General features: G+C 41.9%; 1 protein-coding gene across 5 annotated transcripts in view; it reads right to left on the bottom strand.

Moving 5' to 3' along the window:
- PRKAG2 (protein kinase AMP-activated non-catalytic subunit gamma 2) overlaps positions 1-22,063 on the bottom strand; it is a 242,027-nt gene that overhangs the window by 6,583 nt on the left and 213,381 nt on the right. For 4 of the 5 annotated variants that reach the window (XM_072964203.1, XM_072964202.1, XM_072964205.1 and 1 more), the window contains 8 exons: positions 18,035-18,116; positions 16,886-16,944; positions 9,579-9,624; positions 7,770-7,824; positions 6,643-6,769; positions 3,822-3,987; positions 3,460-3,497; positions 2,378-2,524 (listed from right to left, as the gene is read on the bottom strand). In XM_072964203.1, the coding sequence (XP_072820304.1) occupies positions 2,378-2,524; positions 3,460-3,497; positions 3,822-3,987; positions 6,643-6,769; positions 7,770-7,824; positions 9,579-9,624; positions 16,886-16,944; positions 18,035-18,116 (720 nt within the window). Of the gene's footprint in view, positions 1-2,377; positions 2,525-3,459; positions 3,498-3,821; positions 3,988-4,669; positions 4,797-6,642; positions 6,770-7,769; positions 7,825-9,578; positions 9,625-16,885; positions 16,945-18,034; positions 18,117-22,063 lie in introns of those variants that run through there. The other variant, XM_072964204.1, reaches the window with a different exon arrangement.

The following is a 22,063-nucleotide window of genomic DNA, read 5'->3' as shown; positions in this document are numbered from 1 at the left end:
AAAATAGATTATATTCATGTCTTACCTTCTACTTGAAAATCTTTTATAAATGAGTGGGTAAGTTCTGAGGTATTACTACAACAAAGCATCCTTAAAACAGGAAGGAAGTGAGAAAGCATCGTGCTCCTCTGACTGAAAGGCTTTAGAATTTAGGCCTAAAGCAACCACATGCCAGTCGGTTACCCCGGAGATCCTCCTCTCCTTACTGAACAGTTAAGCCCCCCAGTGGTACAGAACAAGGGGCACAGAAAGGAGACGGAAGGAAGGGGAAACTGCTTTTATATTTTTGTCTCTGAGACTGTGTTGGTGCCGCTTCTGACATCATAGCTTGCTTTTAGGTTCATAAAGAAATCAATGTCATCTTTCTCATGCCAATCAACCTAAACGTCTTTTAAAAGCTTCTCTAGAAAAACGCAGGCTCTTCAGTAACCCTGTGCTATCACACAGTTATCTATTAACTATAAGTATACGTTGATGATTTACATCCAGAGCCAGAGACTGCTTTATATTCTATACCAGACACATTTTACTCCTGACATTCAATAGTGATAATTAACCACCTATGAAGCATTAAAGGTCAGGGGGAGCTGTTTCACTCTGAAGTAGTTCTGCCAGACAGAAATGACTACCCAAAATATTTTCTTGCCCTTGAAGTTTAGTTCCCTGTCTAAAAGTTAGTGGTCATATAAATAAACCAAATCATCACTGATACCTTTCTCCTAACAAAATATGCTAAAGCTAAAAACTGGCCTTTGTTCCCCATTAAGGAGTCAGCTGGTGAAAGAAATTATTTTAATGAGGAGAAAGGTCGCAATGGACAACTTGAGAAAACTTTAAAGACCCCTTCATTCTCCTCAGCAACCTTGCTCACACTACAGTGGATCGGTGATGCTCCCAGATGAGCCTAACACGAGCCAGCCGCTTCCTTTGCCTGCCAGTCACACACGCCCGCGGGGGCCTTGGGAACGCGGAGCAGTGCTGGTCCCTCCACACTCCCAGGCCACTGGGCCCAGCCGTGCTAACGCTGTGGCGCGAGTCTGTCTAGCCTCTTTTCTATGCATGTGCACGTGTGTTAACACTAAGAATCATACTACGTATAGTATTGGCTTTTTCTCTTAGCAATATATTGTTTTTCCGTATCAACAGTATTCTTAAACATGATTTTTAATTGTTATCAAGGATTCCATTAGATGGATGTCCACTGTCCTTGTAATTAGGGAGGGATGCCTTTCCTATTTCTGCTGTGATCTTCCAAAGGCATATAATTCTAAGGACAATAAAAAGTTTAGATGTATTCCTAAGTCAGCTAAAACCCGCTGGAAAACTAGTGATGGATGTTAAATTTAAGTAGAAAAAGGAAAGACTTCGTGTTGAGAATCTAGTGAAACAGGTAAAAACACGGCTGCTGAAGTGAGTCAGCCCGGGAGAGGACGGAGCAGGGCAGATCTCTTCGACACACGTGATGGGAGCAGGGCCGGCGGGCTTCTGCCGCGATGGCGCCTGAAAGGGGGCTCTGTGCGCTGTCGAACAAACCACTTGACAGGTAACTTCCAGAAAGCGGGCTAAGGTTGCCTGTGATTAGCCTAAAAATAACCAGGTGCTTTTCTTCTTGGACTGTACTGTTGCATTTATAATAAAAAGTATCAAAGCAGACTCACTATGAATTGATTTCACCTAATTAGAGGTTGTTCCAGAAGGAATGCAATTGCATCCTTCAGTCCTAAAGTGATAAGGAGTGACAGAAAGGGGTAGGAATGTTGTCCTCTTTAACAAGAAAGGAGAGAAATTATTTGGGGCATGGCTGTACTGAATTAAGATACACTATAAAATGATCTCACTCATCTTTATGCAAAGCATGCAAAAAACATCCTACAGGCAGTAAAGTACAGGGGCCACAAGCGCTGAGGGGTCAGGAGAGGAACGGACCATTTACTGCTTATCTAAATACTGGTGGGAAGAGAGACAATTGCTTTAACTTAAATCAATAAAATGTACTGTGATCTTTTTTATCATTCACTTTGTTAAAACCAAATAATGACACATTTTTAGCTTTAAATTCATTCATACTCTAATGAAACAAAGTTCTGTTTTCTCGGGTATGTTTTAAAACCATGAAAGTTTCTTACCAGTTTATTTGATTCAACTATAATAGCAAGACTTACAAGTTCACTTCAGTGAACATTAACAGATGACCTACTATGTGCCAAGGAACGTGCTGGGTTCTGGGGCAGGGAAGCCATGTCATTTGACTGAACGGGAAGATGGCTTCCGGGCCGCTCCCATGGCTCAGTCCCTGGGGTACTCTTTACTAGCTAGTACTTGTGGCAGCTGGGCTCAGGGGGACAGGAGGACGGAGGGACGGGTGCAGCCAGCTCACCTCAGCTCTCACTATTCTGTCCACGATGGTCTCCAGTATCTCCAGCTTACTGCACTTCACAACACCTTCGAAATACTGTGACCGGTGCTGCAGGGCCTGCGTCACTGTGATGTCTAGGTTGTTATATGTCTTTTCAGCAGCGAGGTTCTGTAATAAAGTACCAGAGAATTATGTCCTTCATTTCAATTCACATTAATGACCCGAATTAGTTCAGAGCAACCTGATTTTTAAAAAGGTTAATGTTTATCTTAATTTAGTATCACCACACGCGCTCATGATGTGCCATGAGTACTACTGTTTCATCGTCTTATCAATAATTTAAAGCTTACAAGGTGCATGTTAGTCATGAAGAACCATGTTACATTCTGACTGTATGTCCTGCGGAGGATTCCCCCATCCCTACCCTGCTGGGTTCTGCTCCCTGAGTGAATAAAGTCTTACAAGTAGACTGACATTTGCAAAAGCTGAGAAGAACCCAGGGCTGTGGAGCAAGGGCTCTGCGAGGGAGGCTTGGGGACCCGTGGGGATAAAGTCATGCAGGAAGCCCTCCCTGTGCATCCGAATGCTTCTCAGGGTTCTGAGTGACCTCACAGGGTCCCACCAACCGAACTCCAACAAGCCTGTTTTTTAGTGTCTTTATATTAAACAGAATAGGATGAAACAAGAGAGTCTGAGACAGCTACAAAAGAATATTTAATGCTGGGGTCAATGTTATGACAAAAGACGTTGTGTAGGTTTGGGCCTATCAAAGTTTCAGTTCCCTTCCTTAGAAATAATGTAAAACTCTAAGGAAGTGCACTTGAAATGAACGGGGAAAAAAAGCATTGAGTGGTAAGACGCAGCACCAGAATCAACCTAGTAAATTTAAACCAGGGGTTAAAAAATAGGACTTTCTATGATTGTTTATTGTACAGTGCATATGAAAAGCACAATGACTGGGGAGTCTATGGAGTTCTCTGATAAGAGCCTCATCCTCAAAAAAGCTAGGAATTGTTAAGTTAGGAAGAATCATAAAAACAAACTGATGACTACGCTTTAAATGCATTTTAGATGACAGGTTTAATGAAATTAAAAATACTTACAATTACATCAAATTTGGAATAAATATCTACAACTTTTCCTAAAAATAAAAATATATGTTAGAAAAATGTCTTAGAAACCAAAAGCAGCATTTAATATCAACCTTAACTAGACAATTACTAGGAATTAAATACTGGTAAATAAAATAAGTTTGTCTACTTTTAAAGGGACATGAAAATCACATCTTAGTGGAAAATGTGAAAATAAGCCCGTTTAAAATTCTTGTTCTTGTCCTCCTGAGTGCTCCCCGGCCTGAGTTTTCATTTTCCCCACATATCTGATACGCCAGGTCGTTTAGCGATAATTTCAGCCTCCAGAGATAAACCACTGCTTCTGCTCAACTGGCACGGCCCAGCACACAGACCTGACTCGTCCACCACGGGCAGGGCGGACACGCGTCTTTCCACGAAGACATTCAGGGCTTTGATGATGGGCGTGTCTGGGTGGATGAAGGCGATGTCGTGGTACGTCCCGATCCCCAGAGCGTCCAGGTTCTGCTTCATGAAGGCAGGCTTTGGCATGTCGGACATCTGCACGGGAAGGCAGACACACATGCTCTAGGGCCAAGGGAGACCTTTTCAATGTTCACATGTCCACACTTGAATGAAAGACTATGTGCAACAAATTAAAGTTAGTCTTTTCTAACAATCTACCCGGATATATGAATTAATATGAAAATGTTACGTATAAGAATTGTCTTTTGTTCAAACCAGCTTACACGTCTATGTTTATATTTAACTACTCAGTAAAACACTGCAAAGCACTAACATTGTAACATTCTCTCCTCTCCACCCACTGGAAAAGTGGACAGAAGAGGGGAACTACAGGTCTATTTGGAAATTAGGACCTATCGGCCATGAAGAATCTTTTTTCTGTAATTATTCATGTTAGATTTGTGGGCCTGCTGTCATTATTAAGCAATATTTATTAAGAACCCACACATTTCCAAACCAAAGCGTGTGATGGTGGTGGTCGAAGCTGCTAAGCTAGTTCTCACACCGCCCACCTCTACATCCTGAATTCTCCTTCGGAGGACTCCAATTTTGTCTACTAGGAACAAGAACAAGCCAACCGAGCAGAATTAAAAGAACATTTAAAAGTTAACTTTTCTTTTCACGGGCTGTTTTAAAGGAGGAGGGAGAAGTCAGAAGAGAGAAGTCTAGGATCATGTTTGACTAAAACAAAACAAGGTCTATGGTTTCAAAAATCCACCTTTTATAAAGGGTACAGTCGACTCCATCCTCCTGGTGTACCTTACAATTATCAGGAAAAGATGAACAATTAGAAGAAACAAAATGTTCAAGTCAAAGAGTTCATCAATATTCAAATCATGAGAATCCTAGAAATTTAGAGAAAAAAAAGAAAGACCTATTAGGTCACCTAGCCCATCTCGATGCAGGACAACCCCTGTTCCTCACTGCACACTCAGCTAACTGTCACGTGTCTCCAAGGGCAACACTACTTTCAGAAAATGATCTCAATTCAGCAAAAAGCAAGTTCTGGAATTTATTTCAAATCATTTTTATCTTAAAACCCCTAACTGAATATTCTAATAGAATGAGCTAATTACCATATTGGCCCAAATACAAGGCAGTACTGGCAGAGACAGCCACTCCTGCTTTCTGTACAAGAGAGGACTCGCCAAAGGCCTGGCTCTGGCTGTCACTCCTCTGCGGCACGGCGTGGAGACAGACTGCACCCCACTGCTTAAATTCTGGGACTTCACGAACAGTTGACCCTCTGGGCCAGACGCCTCCCAACAGGGCTGCTGGAGGGAGGGCTGCTCGGGTCAGAGGCCACTCCTCCACCACCAGCAGTGACATGGCAGAGTTACTCGGCCTCGCTTAATTTTACCATTTACAAATCAGATTAATAAAAATACCTACCTGAGAGGGTGGTGGTGAGGCTGAGATTTATCCTGTGAAGTGCTGGACATAATCATAAATGGTGTTTAGCTTAATGGTGTTTAGCTCTCATGACTCATTATTTAAAATGACTCTGAGGGGTACGTGGGCTCCGTGCCTGGTGCCTGCGTACGGCCCACGGCAGACAAGGGCCTGTGCACGACAGACGGAAGGCTGACCAGCAACATCCACGCGTCCCTAATACTTCTTCCCTAGCCCGTCTCTTTACCGCCCTTCATGCTTTTCTGTAAATTACTCCTCTCCTTCCTACATTCTTTCTTAGCATTTATTCAAACATGAAGAGTGTTACATTTACACATAAACTATTAAAACATAGGACTGGTTTGATGGACAGGGCATTTTTCTGAATCACTATAACCTCTGTGTTGCTGTCTGGCAAGAGTGAGGCAGGTGCCAGGAGGAGCCTGGGCTCCTTCACGTCACACTAGAATGCGACTTTATCTCCTCATCGGAGGCTGTGGACAAGACAGGAAAGCTCACGATGTAGATTTTTAATGTCTACGAAATTCTTTTTAAAAAATGACTGCTCATATGATCCCTTCTCGACCATGAATATGGCCTCCTATGGGTTCTAGTTGACCAACTGTAACCTCAAAGTCAGTGCACGTATTTAAAAGGAAAAAAATTAAAGCCCTCTTGTAAGGACTCTGGTCCTTCTGAGCCTCGTTTTAATACTGCCTACCAAAGAGGTTCTAAGTTTTGGATGATTATGGAGCCATCTCATTTCAAATGCAGCTGAGAAAACCTACAGACAATACAGCCCTAATTTGGACCAACATGGTATGTTCGCTTGTCAAAATTTTATTTGCTGTGGGTTTTTCTATCACTGATGTAGTTAACAATGAAATAATCCTGGGGACAGGACTTTTTGAATTCATGTTTCCAAAACCATGATACCTATAAAGCATCATAAGGCAATTTGGCTCAAGTTATCTTGTATGGCATTTCCTTAATTAGACTGACTTACAAATTGCTTTATTTCCCCTCATTTTAGGTGATAAAATATTCTAATTTAAATAGAAAATTCCAAGTTTAAAAAAATTTATTTTGATACTTGCACTGAAAGGCGATTACTTGTTAACTGGAATCAACTTTGAGAATGTACAATTCAAATAGCAGTAAGCTGAGAAACTGAAGTTTAGAAATGGAGATCTCAAAACTGACAATTTCTTCTATGAGGGTAACAGGAGCCAATTTACTTGAAGTATGTTAGTTAAAGTAGATGCAACTATGTCTTTAGAAACACTAAAAACTACTTACAAAAAGCTGGAGGAACTTGAGGATTCTTTTGTGGGTAAGTATATAAAGTGCATTCCCACTGATAGGGTCAATAACTGGCAATCTGTGGATTTTATTTTTGATCAACGAGTGTACAGCATCGAAGAGGCTGCGGGAAAAGCCATTAAAGTTGTTAGGAGGCTTTAAAGAAGAATTAGAAAACTTTGGACCACCCCTGCCTTAAAAGTATTTTCAGTGTCTTTAAATTACAGTATTAAAAGTTGACCTAAAAGGACAAGTTTTAAACTGGAGATCTCAGCAGAATTTTTGGTTTTCCAATCTGTGTTGACAATAAACCTCAAATCCAAGTGTGAGCTACAAATCTCTAGGAGAGCAGTTTTTTAATAGCACGTTTAATGCTTTTATTTGAGAAATGACAGACACTGACTCCAGGGAAACTGAAGGATGACCCTGGCACCCAAGGGGACCTGTGGCCTGGACTGGCTGCTTCCTCCCTTGGCCAGCCTGCTTCGGCTGCTCTGGCCTCGCCTGACTGCTGACAAGGAGGCATGCCAGGTGTGGCTGTTTGTTAGGACTTGGAAATACAGTAATAAAAGGCAGTATTCCACCTTTTCTCACTAGTGCACTAGTGTTTTAAGAATGCTTTTATACCAGTGTGGGAGTGTATCCGAGCTGTCCAGAGGCTTGGATGAAGACCTGCAGGTTGGAAGACTACCGAGAGGGTGGCCCATTCCTCTGACCACCTCTGGACCAATGTCTAATAAGACTGATTTTTCAATTTCAGTGCATGTCAGAACCCTTGGAGGAGTTGTTTTAGTGTACATTCCTGGGCACTAAAACCTTCCAAAGACTGATTTAATTTGTTGGAAGAACCCAGGAATCTGCCACTTTACCAACCTCCCTAGTTGGTTTCTGCTGCAGGTGATCTGGATTTTAAAAATACTTAGTATGGCCATTTTCCTAGTCCATTATCAGTCCTTTGGACCAGCAATGGCTGTGATTTCTATTGTCTCTAAGTTTCCTAAATTTAATATTTGGAATTAAGGAGGCTGGCCCCTATCTAGAAAAAAATCTATCAACCATAGTAATGAAACAGATGAATCTGAATGAATGAATGCTTTCAAAGGAGAAAAACTTCACAAGTTTACCTTGCATCTGGAGAAATATTCACTAAAGGCTTAAATGTTTCTTGTAAATAAAGCTCTGTATTTATGGAAAGAAAATACGTAATTAGTAACATATTTGCTGTTTACAATTATTACATAAAGTACCCTTCAATTTACAGGTAATAATTAGCATTATATACCCAAATAGGATTGAAAAACCAAATCAAATTAATTTACTGAAAACTATTGTGTTAATTATAGTTACAGCTATTTTAAACAACTTCCAAACTGTTTTCAGGTTGTTGCCTTTGTGGAAAGGTTAAGTATTTAAAAACAGTATTATAACAGATGTTGTAAAAATCAAAAGAAAAGTCAAGACATCTGATAAAAAAGCAATACCAGCAGAGGTCACTAGAATGCTACCAGGTCACTATCACCCTCAAGAAACGAAGCATTTATGAAATCCTTTAAAACGAATTTTCTTAAGTCAAAACAAAATAGTTACAACAACTTTGTTCTTTAAATGTTATTAAGTTTTACTTGACCATACCAGAGCTGAATATACTACAGCTGGGGACCTTTCTAGTATGTAGGAATTATCTTTGTAAAGATAAACTGTAATTAATTTGCTCCACCAAGGTTTCCGTACAGAAGGCATTCGAGAATATCTCGACATTATTATTATTTCTACTACAAATACCATGTAAAGTCAAAATGTAAATACACCTTGGTCTAACACTATTTATACAGTAGAATTTGATAGGAAGTTATCTGTCTTGGTGTTAAAATACATATTCACTTCGTAATAGGCAGTGGATCCCACGTTGACATACTTTGGTTTGACTTGATAAAGCATCATAAATCAAGGCCATCACTCAAGGAAACTTCTAAATTATATGAGATTGAAAGAGACCCAGCCCTTTAGAGAATTCTAACGGATGTTCAGATTTTGCAGCCAGTCACAAAGGTTACTTATCATACCAAGCAGGTAATGGTAAGTACAAAGCTAATTTTCAGTTATAAATTGAAAAAATTTCCTTCATACTTTAATTGAAAAAAAAAAAAAACACCGTCGAGCTATTTAAAAAAAAAATCCTTCAGTTCTCCCTCCATCCCTATCCAGGTTTCTCCCGGAATGCCCTGTGAAGGCTCACCCCCTCCTTGGCGACCCCACCCCAGGCCTCTCTCTGATACTCTTACTGACAGGTCCCCTGCCCCCTCTCCACCAGCCCAGCAGGACGAGTGTCATTAAGACAGAACAATTTTACAATCATGAAATTACAATTTTATAATGGCTACATTTTAGGAAAGGGTATTTGATTGTAAAGGGTGAATTTCAATGTTGCAAACAAAATTAAGCAATCTTGGAGTGATTTTCACATACTTGAATCCAAATCATCTAGTTTAAAGTTCACTTGTTCTCTGTTTCTCCATAATTTGTAAAGAAATAATGATTAAATTTAAATAAGAAGAGATGCTTGCTTTTGTTAACTTCAGGCATTCCTTTAGTACATTTTCTCTGCAAAGGCTAACATTTGAGAGGTGATGCTTAGTAGTGAGTGGTGGCTCCACTGGGGGCAGAGACTCAGGCACCGGCTACTTACTCACCCGTATCCCAGCCTTAGTATAAGCACTTGCTACAGGTTCTCTACATTTGTCTATTAAACAGAATGGGTAATATTTATAGTAGTATACCATACTATCAAAATTAAGATAAAAGTTAATGTTTTAATTAATGTAGTAGATTACTAAGCAGAGAGAAGAGGACCTGTGAAATTAAAACATTTTACACATAAGTACAACTTTTTTTTTCCTGATACTAAAAGATTTTTAACACCTAATCGTGCTTACCCCTCCATGTTTCAATCTTATGTTCCTCTAATTCATAAATCTGTACCTGGAAATAAGAAAAATTCCTGTTTAAAAATGTTTACATATACAACACGAGAAAAAAAATTACTTCATAACTACTGCTGAGTCCCATAATTTAGCAGCTGGAAACAAGGTAATTCCAAAATACTGGAAATATAAATGAGAAACATAAAATGCTCTATATTTATTTGAAGATGTTTTATAAATTTAAAACATAATAAATCAACATTATTTTCATTAAAGTTCCTGATACACTTAAACTTTAAAACACACACTGACATATATATGTACATACACGTACACACACACACCCACACACACCCACACACGATGTTAGGCATCTTTAATTTAAAGAGGGCAGTTGGTTAAATCATGTCCTACAGTTAAGCTGCTGGATCAGGCTGTGCCTGGACCACAGGGGTGGTCTTCACAAAGGCAGACGGGGTGCAAAGCCTGGAGGCTGGACAGCGGCTGCAGCCGGAGTCACCTGCAGTCGCTGGCACGTGTCTCACCGCGGCTGAGCTGCTGCTCTCGGCTAAAGCACTCAGTGTCTCTGAATCTGTTTCCCTTCCTAAACAAGGGGATAAAAGGCCCCACATCCAGCTTCCATGAGGACTGCAGGAGGGAGCCTGGCACAGAGCGCCTCCACGCCTGGCTCAGCTTAAGACAGTCACTCCGCCACCTGCAGCATTACTACACTGGGACTTCTGGGGGCGCCTGCGACAGGAAAACCTGGCCTCTTCTTGGAGCTTAAAATCCAGCTGGCAACATTGAGACAGTCCAATATAAAAATGGCACCAGCAAGTGAAGAAAGCATATGGATCAGCTCATACCCTACCAGGTTCACGACAGGGATGAGGGAGAAGCGGGGGTGAGCAGAGGTCAGCAAGGATAACGCCGAGGAGGCAGATTTCAGCCAAGCTCCGCATGTGGAGTGGACTTTACATAAAGAAGAAAAATTCAAGGAGGGGCCTGGAGAGGAAAAAAAGACTTCCTCACATTCCTGAATCACAGACAGAAGACCACACTGAAGAACAGGAGCGAGGGTCTGGGGACGACCCGACAGCGGCTCCATGTCTGAGAGCGGAGGCTGGGCCGGCACCGATGGGCATGAGCTCCGGGACCAGATGCAAAACTGAGTGTCAGGTGAGTTAGGTCCTGAATGGTGACTGTGGGAATGCGGGGGGAGCTGGAAGGAAGAGCCAGAAGGTTCAGAGAATAATTAAGTAGGGGAGAGAGAGATGAATGAATAGTAAGAACCCCTATTTTGATGCGAGGTGACTGACTGATATTATCCAGGACAGAGAAGAAGCTTAACAGGAAGGTGAGGCTGTGATTTTCAGTTTCAAGTGGAACATCCTGGTCTACACCTGACTCGGGCAGTTCTGAGATGCCAGTGCTCGGCAGCGTGCAGGCCTCCCTGCCCTCCTCCCGCACAGCCCCTCAGACCTCCAGCTGCAGCCGTCAGCGCGGACAAGACAGCTAACACGGGGGACCATTATGAAGCAGGGCTGTTTCGGCCTGGCACAGGGGAAGCTGTGTGTGTGTGTGAGAGAGTGAGTGTGTGAGAGTGAGTGTGAGCGTGTGCATGTATGTGTGTGTAAAAGGTACAGACATGAGTAAGACTCAGGCTCCACCTCAGAGAACGTCCGACACCCCACAACAGCATTTCTCAGCCTTGGCGCTGCTGATGTTTTAGGCTAGACGGTTCTGCCGTGGGGCCTCCTGTGCACTGCAGGGTGTCCAGCAGCACCCCCGGCCCCTGCCCACTGGACACCAGTAGAACCACGCCATCCTTCTCCAGCTGTGATGAAAAAATGTCTCCAGACACTGACAAAAGTCTCCTGAGAGGCAAAATCACTCCCCGTTGGGAAACACGGCCCTACAACCAAGCAGAATACAATGTGAAAGGTGCTGTAGGTTAGGTGACGGGAGCACCGAGACAGTGACTGATTCTGCTCGAGGGAGACCAACACAGGGAGCTCCGTCACTACGGTGACTGCTGAGCAGGGCTCTGACGGCCGACAGTGTCAACCGGCAAGGACCAAGGACACCAAGGACCAAGGGTTGAGGAACTGGACTCTGATTTCCAAAGAAGAGAAGCCACTCAGAAAGAGCAGAGGAGCTAGAGGAGAAGAGAAAGAGCTGAATGGCCCAGGTTAGGGGAGGAGAAGCCAGGAGCCCACCACCACCAAGTGGGAGTGAACGCCTCCCTGGGCTCTGCAGAGGGAGGGGGGGACGCAACCACTGCTCGAGCACAAAATTTAATAGTTAAAAACCCCCAAGCTGTCCAGTACCTACACGTGTGTAAATGCAGGGGCTGACGGGAGAAGTGGCACCCTTGGCTGTCATCATAAAGAGCAGTTCTTTCCAAAAGACACATGAAAATTCCAGTTCAAACGTTCCACTTCCATCTTGTAGAAAATCAGCCAGAGAAAAATTTATAAAGAAGCTACAAATTCTTTCATGTTTAAGCTCCTAATCTCACTGAAAAGAAATGTTTAATAGGAATAAGGTTTGAAAATAAGATAGGCAATCACCAAGGAAGAACTGGTGAATTTAAGACAGAGCAACAGAAGTGACCCAATCTGAAGATCAACGACAAAATAAAGACTGGAAGACGAACAGCCTCAGAGGCCCAGGGGACAGCGTCAAGTGGTCTAACACACAAGCAGGCAGCGTCCCAGGAGAGGAGAGAAAGAATGGGATAAAGCATCTGAGGAGACAGCAGCCAAAACTTCCCCAATTAGGCAGAAAACCAACTTAGATCATGGAAACTCAACACACCTGGAGCAAGATAAATACAAAGACACATCACAGGTAACAGCTGAAATTCAAAGTTAAAGAGAAAAGTCTTGAGCCAGAAAGGAATGGTGCATCACACAGAGGACACGAGGGTGGCAGTTTCTACTGACTTCTCAGTCTCTATGAAACAGCAAAACCGGCCTTTAAAAATCAAGATGAAATAATGACATTGTCAGATGAACAAAAACGTAGAGAATTTATTACCAGCAAGATGTGGACTACACGGACACAGGTGGGAGTCCTTCAGGGGAAGGGAATGCTAACAGAGGGTGACTCAGATCCACAGAGGAGGAGCAAATGGCACCTACTGGGGTAAATACAAAAAAAACGAACTTTTTTCCTTTTACCCTTCATTTTGTTTAAAATAAAAACGACAGGGGTAGATTAAATAGAACTATACTTTTCATATAATTCCAATATTAACGCTAAGTAGGTTTTGGTGAGTTAAAATTGATACTGAAACTCATACAGGAACCACAAAACAACAGAACAGTGCAAAAAGGCATGGCTAAAATATTAATAGAGCTCTCTCTACCGGCCATGAGGGAGCCCATGGGACCAGACTTAGTCTCCTGCAGAAGCAGAGAACAACTAGAAAACGGGACGAAATCTGTGAAACAGCTGTTCTCAGACACGAGACAACAGGCTCGGCAGGCCTGTCATCCCCGAGGGAAGGGAAGCAAGCACGCTGAGCCCCGTGGCCGCTGCGTTTCTCTCTGGAGGCGCTTCCTGGACTGTGATGCTGAGGGTGACGGTCTCAGAGATGAGGAGGCAGAAATCAAAGCCCAGGCGGACTGAGCCGAATGGAACTTGCAGGGCAGAGTACCAGCAGACGGGAGGGAGCTGTCCAGAAAAAGAGAAGACCACACAGAGAGCTCCTAGAGGTGCTGACTGATCACTAAGCGGGGCACGCATGCATGACACGACGTGAGACCCGGCAGACGGTGAAAGACAGTTGCCTTCCGACCAGGCAGAGTGGAAAGTCCTCGCTGAACAACCAGGGAATTCCACGGAGGTCCCAGAAGTATTAGTAGAACTAAACCAGCTAGAGCAAAGATTAACGCCCCAACAAAGCCTAAAACCAAGCCTCTAAAGAAGCCTGGGAAAAGACACTCAACATCCCTTGCCACCACGGAAATGGAAATCAAAGTAACCATGAGATAACCAACTGCCATCCACTAGAATGGCTATCATCAAAAAGAGACAGTGATATGTGTCAGTGAGGATGTGGAGAAACTGAAACCCACATCCACGGCTGGGGGCAATGCAAAATGATGCGGCTGCTGTGGGAAGGTCTGGCAATTCCTCACATAGTTAAACAAAGGTTACCACGTGACCCAGAAGTTCTACTCCGAGGTCTGTACCCAAGAGAAATGAAAACATATATCCACATTAAATACTTGTACGTGAATGTTCATAGCAGCATTATTCACAATAGCTAAAAAAGTGGAAACCATTCAAATGTCCGTCAACTGATGAATGGATAAGTAAAACGTGGGCTAGCCATACAATGGAATATTATTCGGCAATAAAAAGAAATGAAGCACTGATATATGCTGCAACATGGAGGCACCTTGAAAACATTATGTTAAGTTAAAGAAGCCAGTCACAAAGTTGTATAATTCCACTTATATGAGATGTTCAGTACAGGCACATCTACAGCAACAAAGTAGATCAGTGGTTGTCTAGGACTGGAGGTGATGGCAGACCGTGGCATGTTGCAGCTAAAATGGTGCGACGTTTCTTTTGGGGGTAATGAGAATGTTCCAGAATTGATTCTAAGGGATGGCTGCACAACTCTGAATATACTGAAAGCCACTGAATTGCATACTCTAAATGGGGGAAATATAAGATATATGAATCACATCTCAATAAAACTTTGTAAAAAAGGATCTGCAAGCAGTTTGTCTGCCTAGGAAGACAATACAGATGTTCAACTACATAACATTAACAATGTCCAGCATCCACTAGAAATGATTATATTTGCAAGAAGCAGGAAAATGTGACCCGTAACAGGAGAAAAACTAGTCACTAGAATCAGACCCAGAACAGAGATGATGGAAAAAGCATCTGATAATACATGGCAGATATCTCAGGCATACAACAACTGAAGCAGTAGGTCAGGGATTTAAAGGAAAACATGAACATAACAAGGAGAGAAAAGGAAAATATAAAAAAGAACCAAATGGAATTTCTAGAACAGACATTATACTATATCTGAAAGGAAAAAAAATAGTAGATTAGATATTATGGAGGAAAATAACAGTGAAATTGAAGACATAGCAATAAAATATATTTGAAATGAAGCACAGAGAAAAAAATACTGGGAAAAACCCCACAGAACAAGAGAGTCTCAGTTGAGTAACTAGAATCCCAGAAAGTAGGGGAGGGGACAGAAAAATATTTGAAGAAATAATATCTAACAGAATGGAGGAAAAAAATATGATCTCAATAGCCACAGAGAAAGCACCAAACACAATTCAACATCCACTCATGATGCAAACATCCGGCAAACCTGGGAAAGGAGGAACACTGTGAGCATCAGAAAGGGCATCTGCGGAAAACCACAGCTGAGCCACTCGTGTCAGTGAAAACCGAGTGCTTGCCCTCTGAGACGGACACAGCAGGGAGGTCTGCTCTTGTGACTCAGTGCTGCACTGGAGGCCTCAGCCAAGGAAACAAAGCAAGGAAAGGAAGCACCGTGCCCACAGACTGCAAGACTCAATGCTGGTAAGATGCCAGTTCTTCCCCAACTGATCTGCAGACTCCCGATGGTACCAGCAGACTTTTTTTTTTCTTTTTTCAGTAGTTACCAAGAGACTATGGTACTGGCACAGACAGATAGGTAGAACAACGGAACAGGACAGAACCCAGCAACAGACCCACATTTAAGGCAGTAAAACAATTCTATGACAAAAAGAACGTCTTTTCAATAAATGGTGTGTGTGGGGGCGGAGTACATCTCAGTGGTAGAGTGTGTGCTTAGCATGCGTGAGGTCCTGGGTTCAATCCCCAGTATCTCCATTAAAAAAAAAAAAAGAAAAGAAAAAAAAACAGTGTGGGTACAACTGACTGTATTCGCAGGTAACATCATTATGTACACAGAAAATCCTAACAAATGTTAAAAAAAACTACTAGAATAAGTGAATCTTTTAAAATAAAAGGTTAATATATAAGTCAATTGTTTTATATACTAATGATAAATGCTTAAAAATGAAATAAGCCATAGGTTTCACAATAGCACTTTTCTGTTTATAATTTTAAAATGAGGAAAAACGTGGAGAAAAAAGTGTATCCTCAAGTATTAAGAAAAACTTTGGACTGCATATTTAGTTATAAATGCTCTTCAGAAATTCTGATTTAATTAGCTATTGCTGAGACTTACTCTATGGGATTTAGCTACATTTTATCAAAATATACCCATTTAGTAATCATATTTGTGTTGATTTTGCTAGTTCAAAAGTAGAGATATGACCAATATAAGGAAAACCAATATTCAGCTGCACCGGTAGTATTAAGAAATCAGATGCATCATGTGACATAAATACGGAATACTTACTAAGTCTGAGGTGAAACTTCCTTTTAAGAGTATGTCTTACGAAGAAACTTATTTTCCCGTTTTACGTAGGAATTTAATTATTGGGCAATTTTGACCATTATGTGTAAAAACAGTATTAATTGGATCTTTTACCTATTAGATACTCAAAACAGTACTAGTTAAATAAAGTATATAATTCTGTCTTTCCCACTGTTGCCAAAAAAACAAAAACAAAACCCAAAACAACCAAAACCAAAACCAGAAACCAAATAAGCTGACAGAATCACAAAAATCACAGCGTCAGACAGAGGCCGTGTGCCGTTTTCTCACTATGCTCTCACACAACAGCGGGGCCAGGGACCAGGGAGTTCTGCCACTAAAATCAGCCAGCAGCAGTCATTTCTTAACTGGCAGAAAAATGTCAGAGTTGAGTTTCTCCAATTTTAATTTTTACTTCTTTAAAACCACAGAGTACTTACAGTTCTTGTTGTAAAATTTCGGGGTAACTGCATGAAGCCGCACCCGAAGCGCAAGCCGGGAGGACAAGCCGTGTCGTTCAGCCTCCCGCCCCGAGGGGCCCCAGGCGGAGCCCCGACACTACAGCCTGCCTGCCCATAATGCCGCCAAAGATCTGAAATTTGGTGAAATCCATACCCTAAGAGTTCCACTAATCTGAGGATTTCTGAAAGCTGAATAAAAAAGCTATCATTGCCTTTCATTTTTCCTGAGACTACCTTCTCCAAGCTTCAAACATCAGACTGATTTATGCGGAGGTTTCCTGAACATTATATGTATCTGCAAAAATCAACCAACAGCACCACCAGTCTTCAACCAAAAAAGGAAAAAAACACAGAATCTGCACACACACACACACACACACACACACACACAGAGCCAGAAATACACAGCTCCATTTACTGACACAAGGATTTCTGGCACTTACCATGGGTGATTTATAGTATCTATGTAGTATATTAATGAAATCTGTAATTGTTAGCATTCCTGGAACAAAGAATTATATGTTAAATATGAAACTATCAGAACATCAAAGAAAAATGTCAAAGGACAAGCAAACCTGGAATAGTTACTAGAAAACCTTCTAAAATACACTTTAGGGATTGTAAGCACAGCTTAAGATATTACTTAAAACTATTACTCTGTTAATTATCTACACCAAACTAAGATACACAAATTTAGCTGAGATTAAATCTGATGGTAATTAATGGAATTAATCTCAGTATTTGGCAATTCTCTGAGAAAACTTTCCCAGTGTTACAAAACATCACAAAAGACTGGCAGCTACATGTAAATAATTTACGATCGTTTAAAATAAAATAAAGCATCCCATCAGTTTGAGAAACATGATGCTTGTGATGGCACTTGGATTGTTTTCTGAGAAGCATTCTAAAAATGGGCTTTCCTAGGCACTGTTTACTAAGTGCCCACTCTGTGCCAGACACCAGGACTGCAAAGATGAAGACACGAACCTTTCCCCTGAGGACGCTGGAAATTCAGGGAAGGCAGACATGAAGCAGTAATTTCAAAATAATGTGATGCTTACTAAGAGGGACACTATCCATTGTCCACTACAATCCATCAGATGAGAAATTATGGGGCTTGGAGACTGTAAGTTAGTTACACAATATTTTCAACAGCTTAACAACGATCTAGGAAAGGTATCAATCACATTTTCATCACTTCATTTGCCGTGTGAGAAAGGCAAATGAGACAGAGGAGGCAGGGATGCCCCCAGGTGGGAACGTGAGCAAAGGCGGCCGACAGGTGGATGTCAGACCACAGCATGGGGGCTGCGTTTCCTGGGCTTTCGGTGCTGGCAAAGCACGGAGCAGCCTTTGGAGCCAAAAAGGTGCTGAATCAAAAGAAACTCAGTAAACAAATATTTTTTTAAAAAAAATCAATGTAAGTATATCACTGTTTTGAGTTTACTTAGCAGCCCCACCTCACCCAGGATGTAAAAGCAAGAATGTTCTTTAAAACTTGGTAACTAACATGTTGACTAAGCTGCTTTCCAAAACAGCACCTATTAAAATGCCTCAGGTTCTCAGATTCTTCCCCGGGCCGCACTGCTTACCTACAAAGCTCTGCTTCTTACTCTCCCACAGAGGCGCTGCTCGCACACCATTGGCTACTAAGGCAAAGAAGGCCTTTTTAACCTAAGACAAACGAGAGAAACAACACACACACTTCTAAAGTCCACACATGTGCAGGGAAGAAAATGCCTTCAACTCAAACAGCCTGCCAAACCTTACCTTCAACATTAAGGTTTGATAAGCTAAGAAATAATTGAATTTATTAGCATGAGCAATATGCTTTTGTATTAAATCGAAAGGTAGAGAGGAATTGAAGATTATTTTTAGAATCCGAAACAACGCAATTAACTTCAAAAAATTTTTTCTTATTGTATCTAAAGACTCTTGAATACAGACTTTAAATAATTAAAACCATATTAGAGAATTAAAATTTCAGAGTTTAATCTCTCCTATATGTGGTTATTAGTTCATCTCAAAACACTGAAGTTATATCAAATTACTTGAAATGAAAATGTTTTTCATAAGTTCAATAATAAAACAAGCATGCCTCCTCACGTCCTTGAGTTTGAGAAAGAGACGGTATGAGAATGTAATATACTCGTACTTTTTATACGTTCTACAAACATTCACCGCGCGCCTGCTGTGGGTTGGGCCCTGTTCAGAGTGGCTCACACACGGTACCTCGCTGTGCCCTCAGGACACACACCCTCTGGGACATCAAGACAGTGAAAGACGGCACCAGAGGTGATTTAATAAAAGTCAAAAAGCTCGGTGCTGAAAACGACCTCTAAATACAGAGAATAAACGTATGGAAAATGGCTCAACTGTACTGATAATTAAAGAAGTGAAAATTAAAACTGAATTTAAAGCATCATTTATAGCTTCTAAATAAGCCACTATTTTTTAGTTACAGCACCTAATCCAAGTGCAGCTGTAAAACCACCGGTGGCATCATAAATTGTCGGAACAGTTTTTGAGCCACAGCTTGTGTCACAAAGATATTCACGCTGTTTGTGTACTAGCTTTTTCTCTGTCAAATTATTTACCCATACAAAAATTTTAGCAGTAGGATTCCTAAATTAAAGATGTTCAATGTGGCATTATTTCTAAACCTGAAAAACTGGAAAAAGAACTGCCTCCAACAAAAGAAAACTTGTTAAATACTGGCATACCAATGAGAAAAAAAAACCAAACAGTATAATTATAAGGACTACATTTAAGTAAAAAAAGGCTTATGGCAGTGAAAATGCACACTATCAAATTATGCATTACAATGATACAAAACGTGTGTTTAAATGGAAAAGATCAAAGAGAAATAAGCAAAAAAATTTAAACTATACTAAAGAGCCAAGGCAGTAAATTTCTTAAAAGTTTCTTTTTATGCTGCGGTATAGTTATCTTTTTAACTAAGAAAGAAAGATTATTTTCTCACTACTGTATTCCCAAGCCCCTTGTTACTTAACAGTGAAAAAAATGAGAGAATTACAGGAACCCAGAGCTTCAAACCAGAGTAGGATGAATAATTCAGCACCTGTTTCTGCCTTTATTGTGACACATTCTGCCTTTATTTAGAATGACTCACGCAGGTGCCTGGTTCACCTACACAGGAGGAGAAGGACGACTGGTGGGAAAGGGAGACTCTCACTAGTTACCTTCCACCCTTGTCTCAGCCGAGTCCGGCGCCGCGCCCTGAGTACAGCAGGGATCCCGTCCATCAGACGGAGGAACCGGCAGAGAACGGGGAAGAGAAAGTGAGCAGAGAAAACCCAACCACATGAGAGAAACAGTAGCTAAATGGAGTCCATCAACTGGTAAAATAGTTTCTGAACCACAGCTAGTTATCAAAAGTCACAAAAATACTCCTACTGTCTGTGTCACTGAACAGCACGCAGGGCTGTGCAGTGGCGGCGCTACTTCTACCTGGGCGACGCGCTGGGAACCCTTGCCTGTGATCCTAGGAAACATTATGAAAGGATATGCGGGAAAGGCACAGATAAACAGATTTTGAAACACGTTAAATATCTGCTTAACCTGTTTTTCTAAACCTGCTGGAGTAGGCAGGGAGTGGGGGCACTTTTAAAACCACACAGTGCTTACTGTTTTCTCCAAAATAACAGATTTAGCAGAGAAAACCAGTATTAAAATCATTCATCAGGATCATTCATGGAACCCTAAGTGACCTCAGCTGTTAGAAAGCCATTCCAGAAAGTTCTGGTTCGGCCCTGATGAAACAGCTGAAAACTACATAAGTTGGATAAACATACAAATCGTGATTCGAAAGCAGAGCCGGGGGCGGGGGGCATCACACAGGCAGGATTCAGGAGCTACAGTTCATGAGAGAAAAGAAACATACAAATTCCAAAGTCACTCTGGAATTTTTCTGAAGGTATTTTCCAAATCATCTTCAAATAGGTGAATTTCAGTAGAAAACTGGAGTCTATCAAAAGAATCAAATAAAACCCAGGCAGGAAAAATACAAAGAAAATCACACCCGGCACATCATAGACAAGATGCTAAAAATCAAAGGCAAAGAGAAGATCAACTAGAGGGAAAACAGACTTTCAAAGCAGCGGCAATGGGACCGACGGGGACACCAACAGAAGCAGGGGTCTGACTTCAACACTCCATATAATGGCTGTTCCCTCAGAAACGCAGAACCGCTGCCAAAGAGCTCCCCAGCAGCCCCACTCGCTTCAGCGTCACCAAGTGAGGCTCGAGGTCGCTGCGGAGAAAACGGACGGGGACGACTGCACGGCGCTGACGCTCACGTGTGCGGCGGGGCGCAGGCTGGTGACGCCAGGGGGGGCTGGCAACGTGCGCCGACTTCCGGTCCCCCTCCGATGCGCCGCGATACTGGACGGGTCACTGGCCAGGTGGACAGAGAGGCAGCAGCGCAACCCCAAAGGGCACACTGGGGATTCAGCGTGAGAAGTGCCGTCGCGTCTGCCGGAGGGGAAACAATCCACCGCCAGGGCGGGTCCGCGGGGTGAAGTCAAAGACCAACCAGACGGACTTCGACTTCTCTTCGGCCCGTACCTTCACCCTCTCTGAGCCTCGACAGTCTTAGTTACAAACGGGACTTGCATGAAGATGTTTGATATTAAGAGCCAAAAAGAATAAAAGCTTTAATTTTCCACTCTGTACTGACCAAACCAGAGACAGACAGAGAAAGATGTGCGGTTTCAATTTCACCCACAGGAGCTGCTGACACGTCCACACAGCAGGAGGGAGGCACAACTCTGTCCTCTGGGCCCGCGGGAACACTGGAGCAGACAGGGCACACTCATGGTATCTTAACGTGGACATGACTAAGTCCCCCGTCGTAGCCCTGCCTGCAGCGCCCGTGGTTTGGCTTCAGCTTCTGCGCAATCACAAAACCTTCTAAAAGCTGGCTTTCTTAACATCACGTGCAAGGAGTTGTTTGAGGAGCAATTTAAAATACACTTAGAAAATTCTTCACAATTATAGGAGGTGCAGGGTGTTAACCAATTAACCAATAAACAGGATAAAAAGAGGACTGGCACCATCTAGTTCTAATTTCAGGAAAAAACTCCATGGGTCTTGAGTACCTTTGTAAATTTCCTCTCAATTGATATGCAATTTGCTCAAACTGTTACTAATTTAAAATCTTAGATTTTAATAGGATTTTCAAACAACAAAATAGGATAATTAGATACGTAAAGATGGAAAATAAAATTTTTAAATGAAATGATTTTTACAATACTAAGCAGGCCTTAGTTGTGCTAAGGGACTCTGGCACTACTGCCAAATAACATATCGATGTTTCCAAAAAATGAGAATCTGGTTCCTGGCATGCGTCACTGCTTTCTATACACAGATTCACCCTGATTCTAAGTAATTAAGTTGATTGTGGGGCTTTTAAAATTATTACTGATGAATAGCTAAAGCTCTTTAAAACTGATACAGCTTACTAAATTTTTACATCAGAGCCTGTCAAATGAATTTAACAGTATCTGACGGCCTCTCTCCTTGTCTTCGATGGCTCTCCACTGCGTAAAGAAGGTCCAGCTTCTTAGGTATGGGGTCCTGGACCCTCCGCCGTCCAGCCC

Source organism: Vicugna pacos, chromosome 7 (assembly GCF_048564905.1).
Source record: "Vicugna pacos chromosome 7, VicPac4, whole genome shotgun sequence".
In the NCBI taxonomy this organism is placed as follows: domain Eukaryota; kingdom Metazoa; phylum Chordata; class Mammalia; order Artiodactyla; family Camelidae; genus Vicugna; species Vicugna pacos.
Note: the sequence above shows the minus strand (reverse complement) of the source record. Positions and strands in the feature narration are given on the sequence as shown.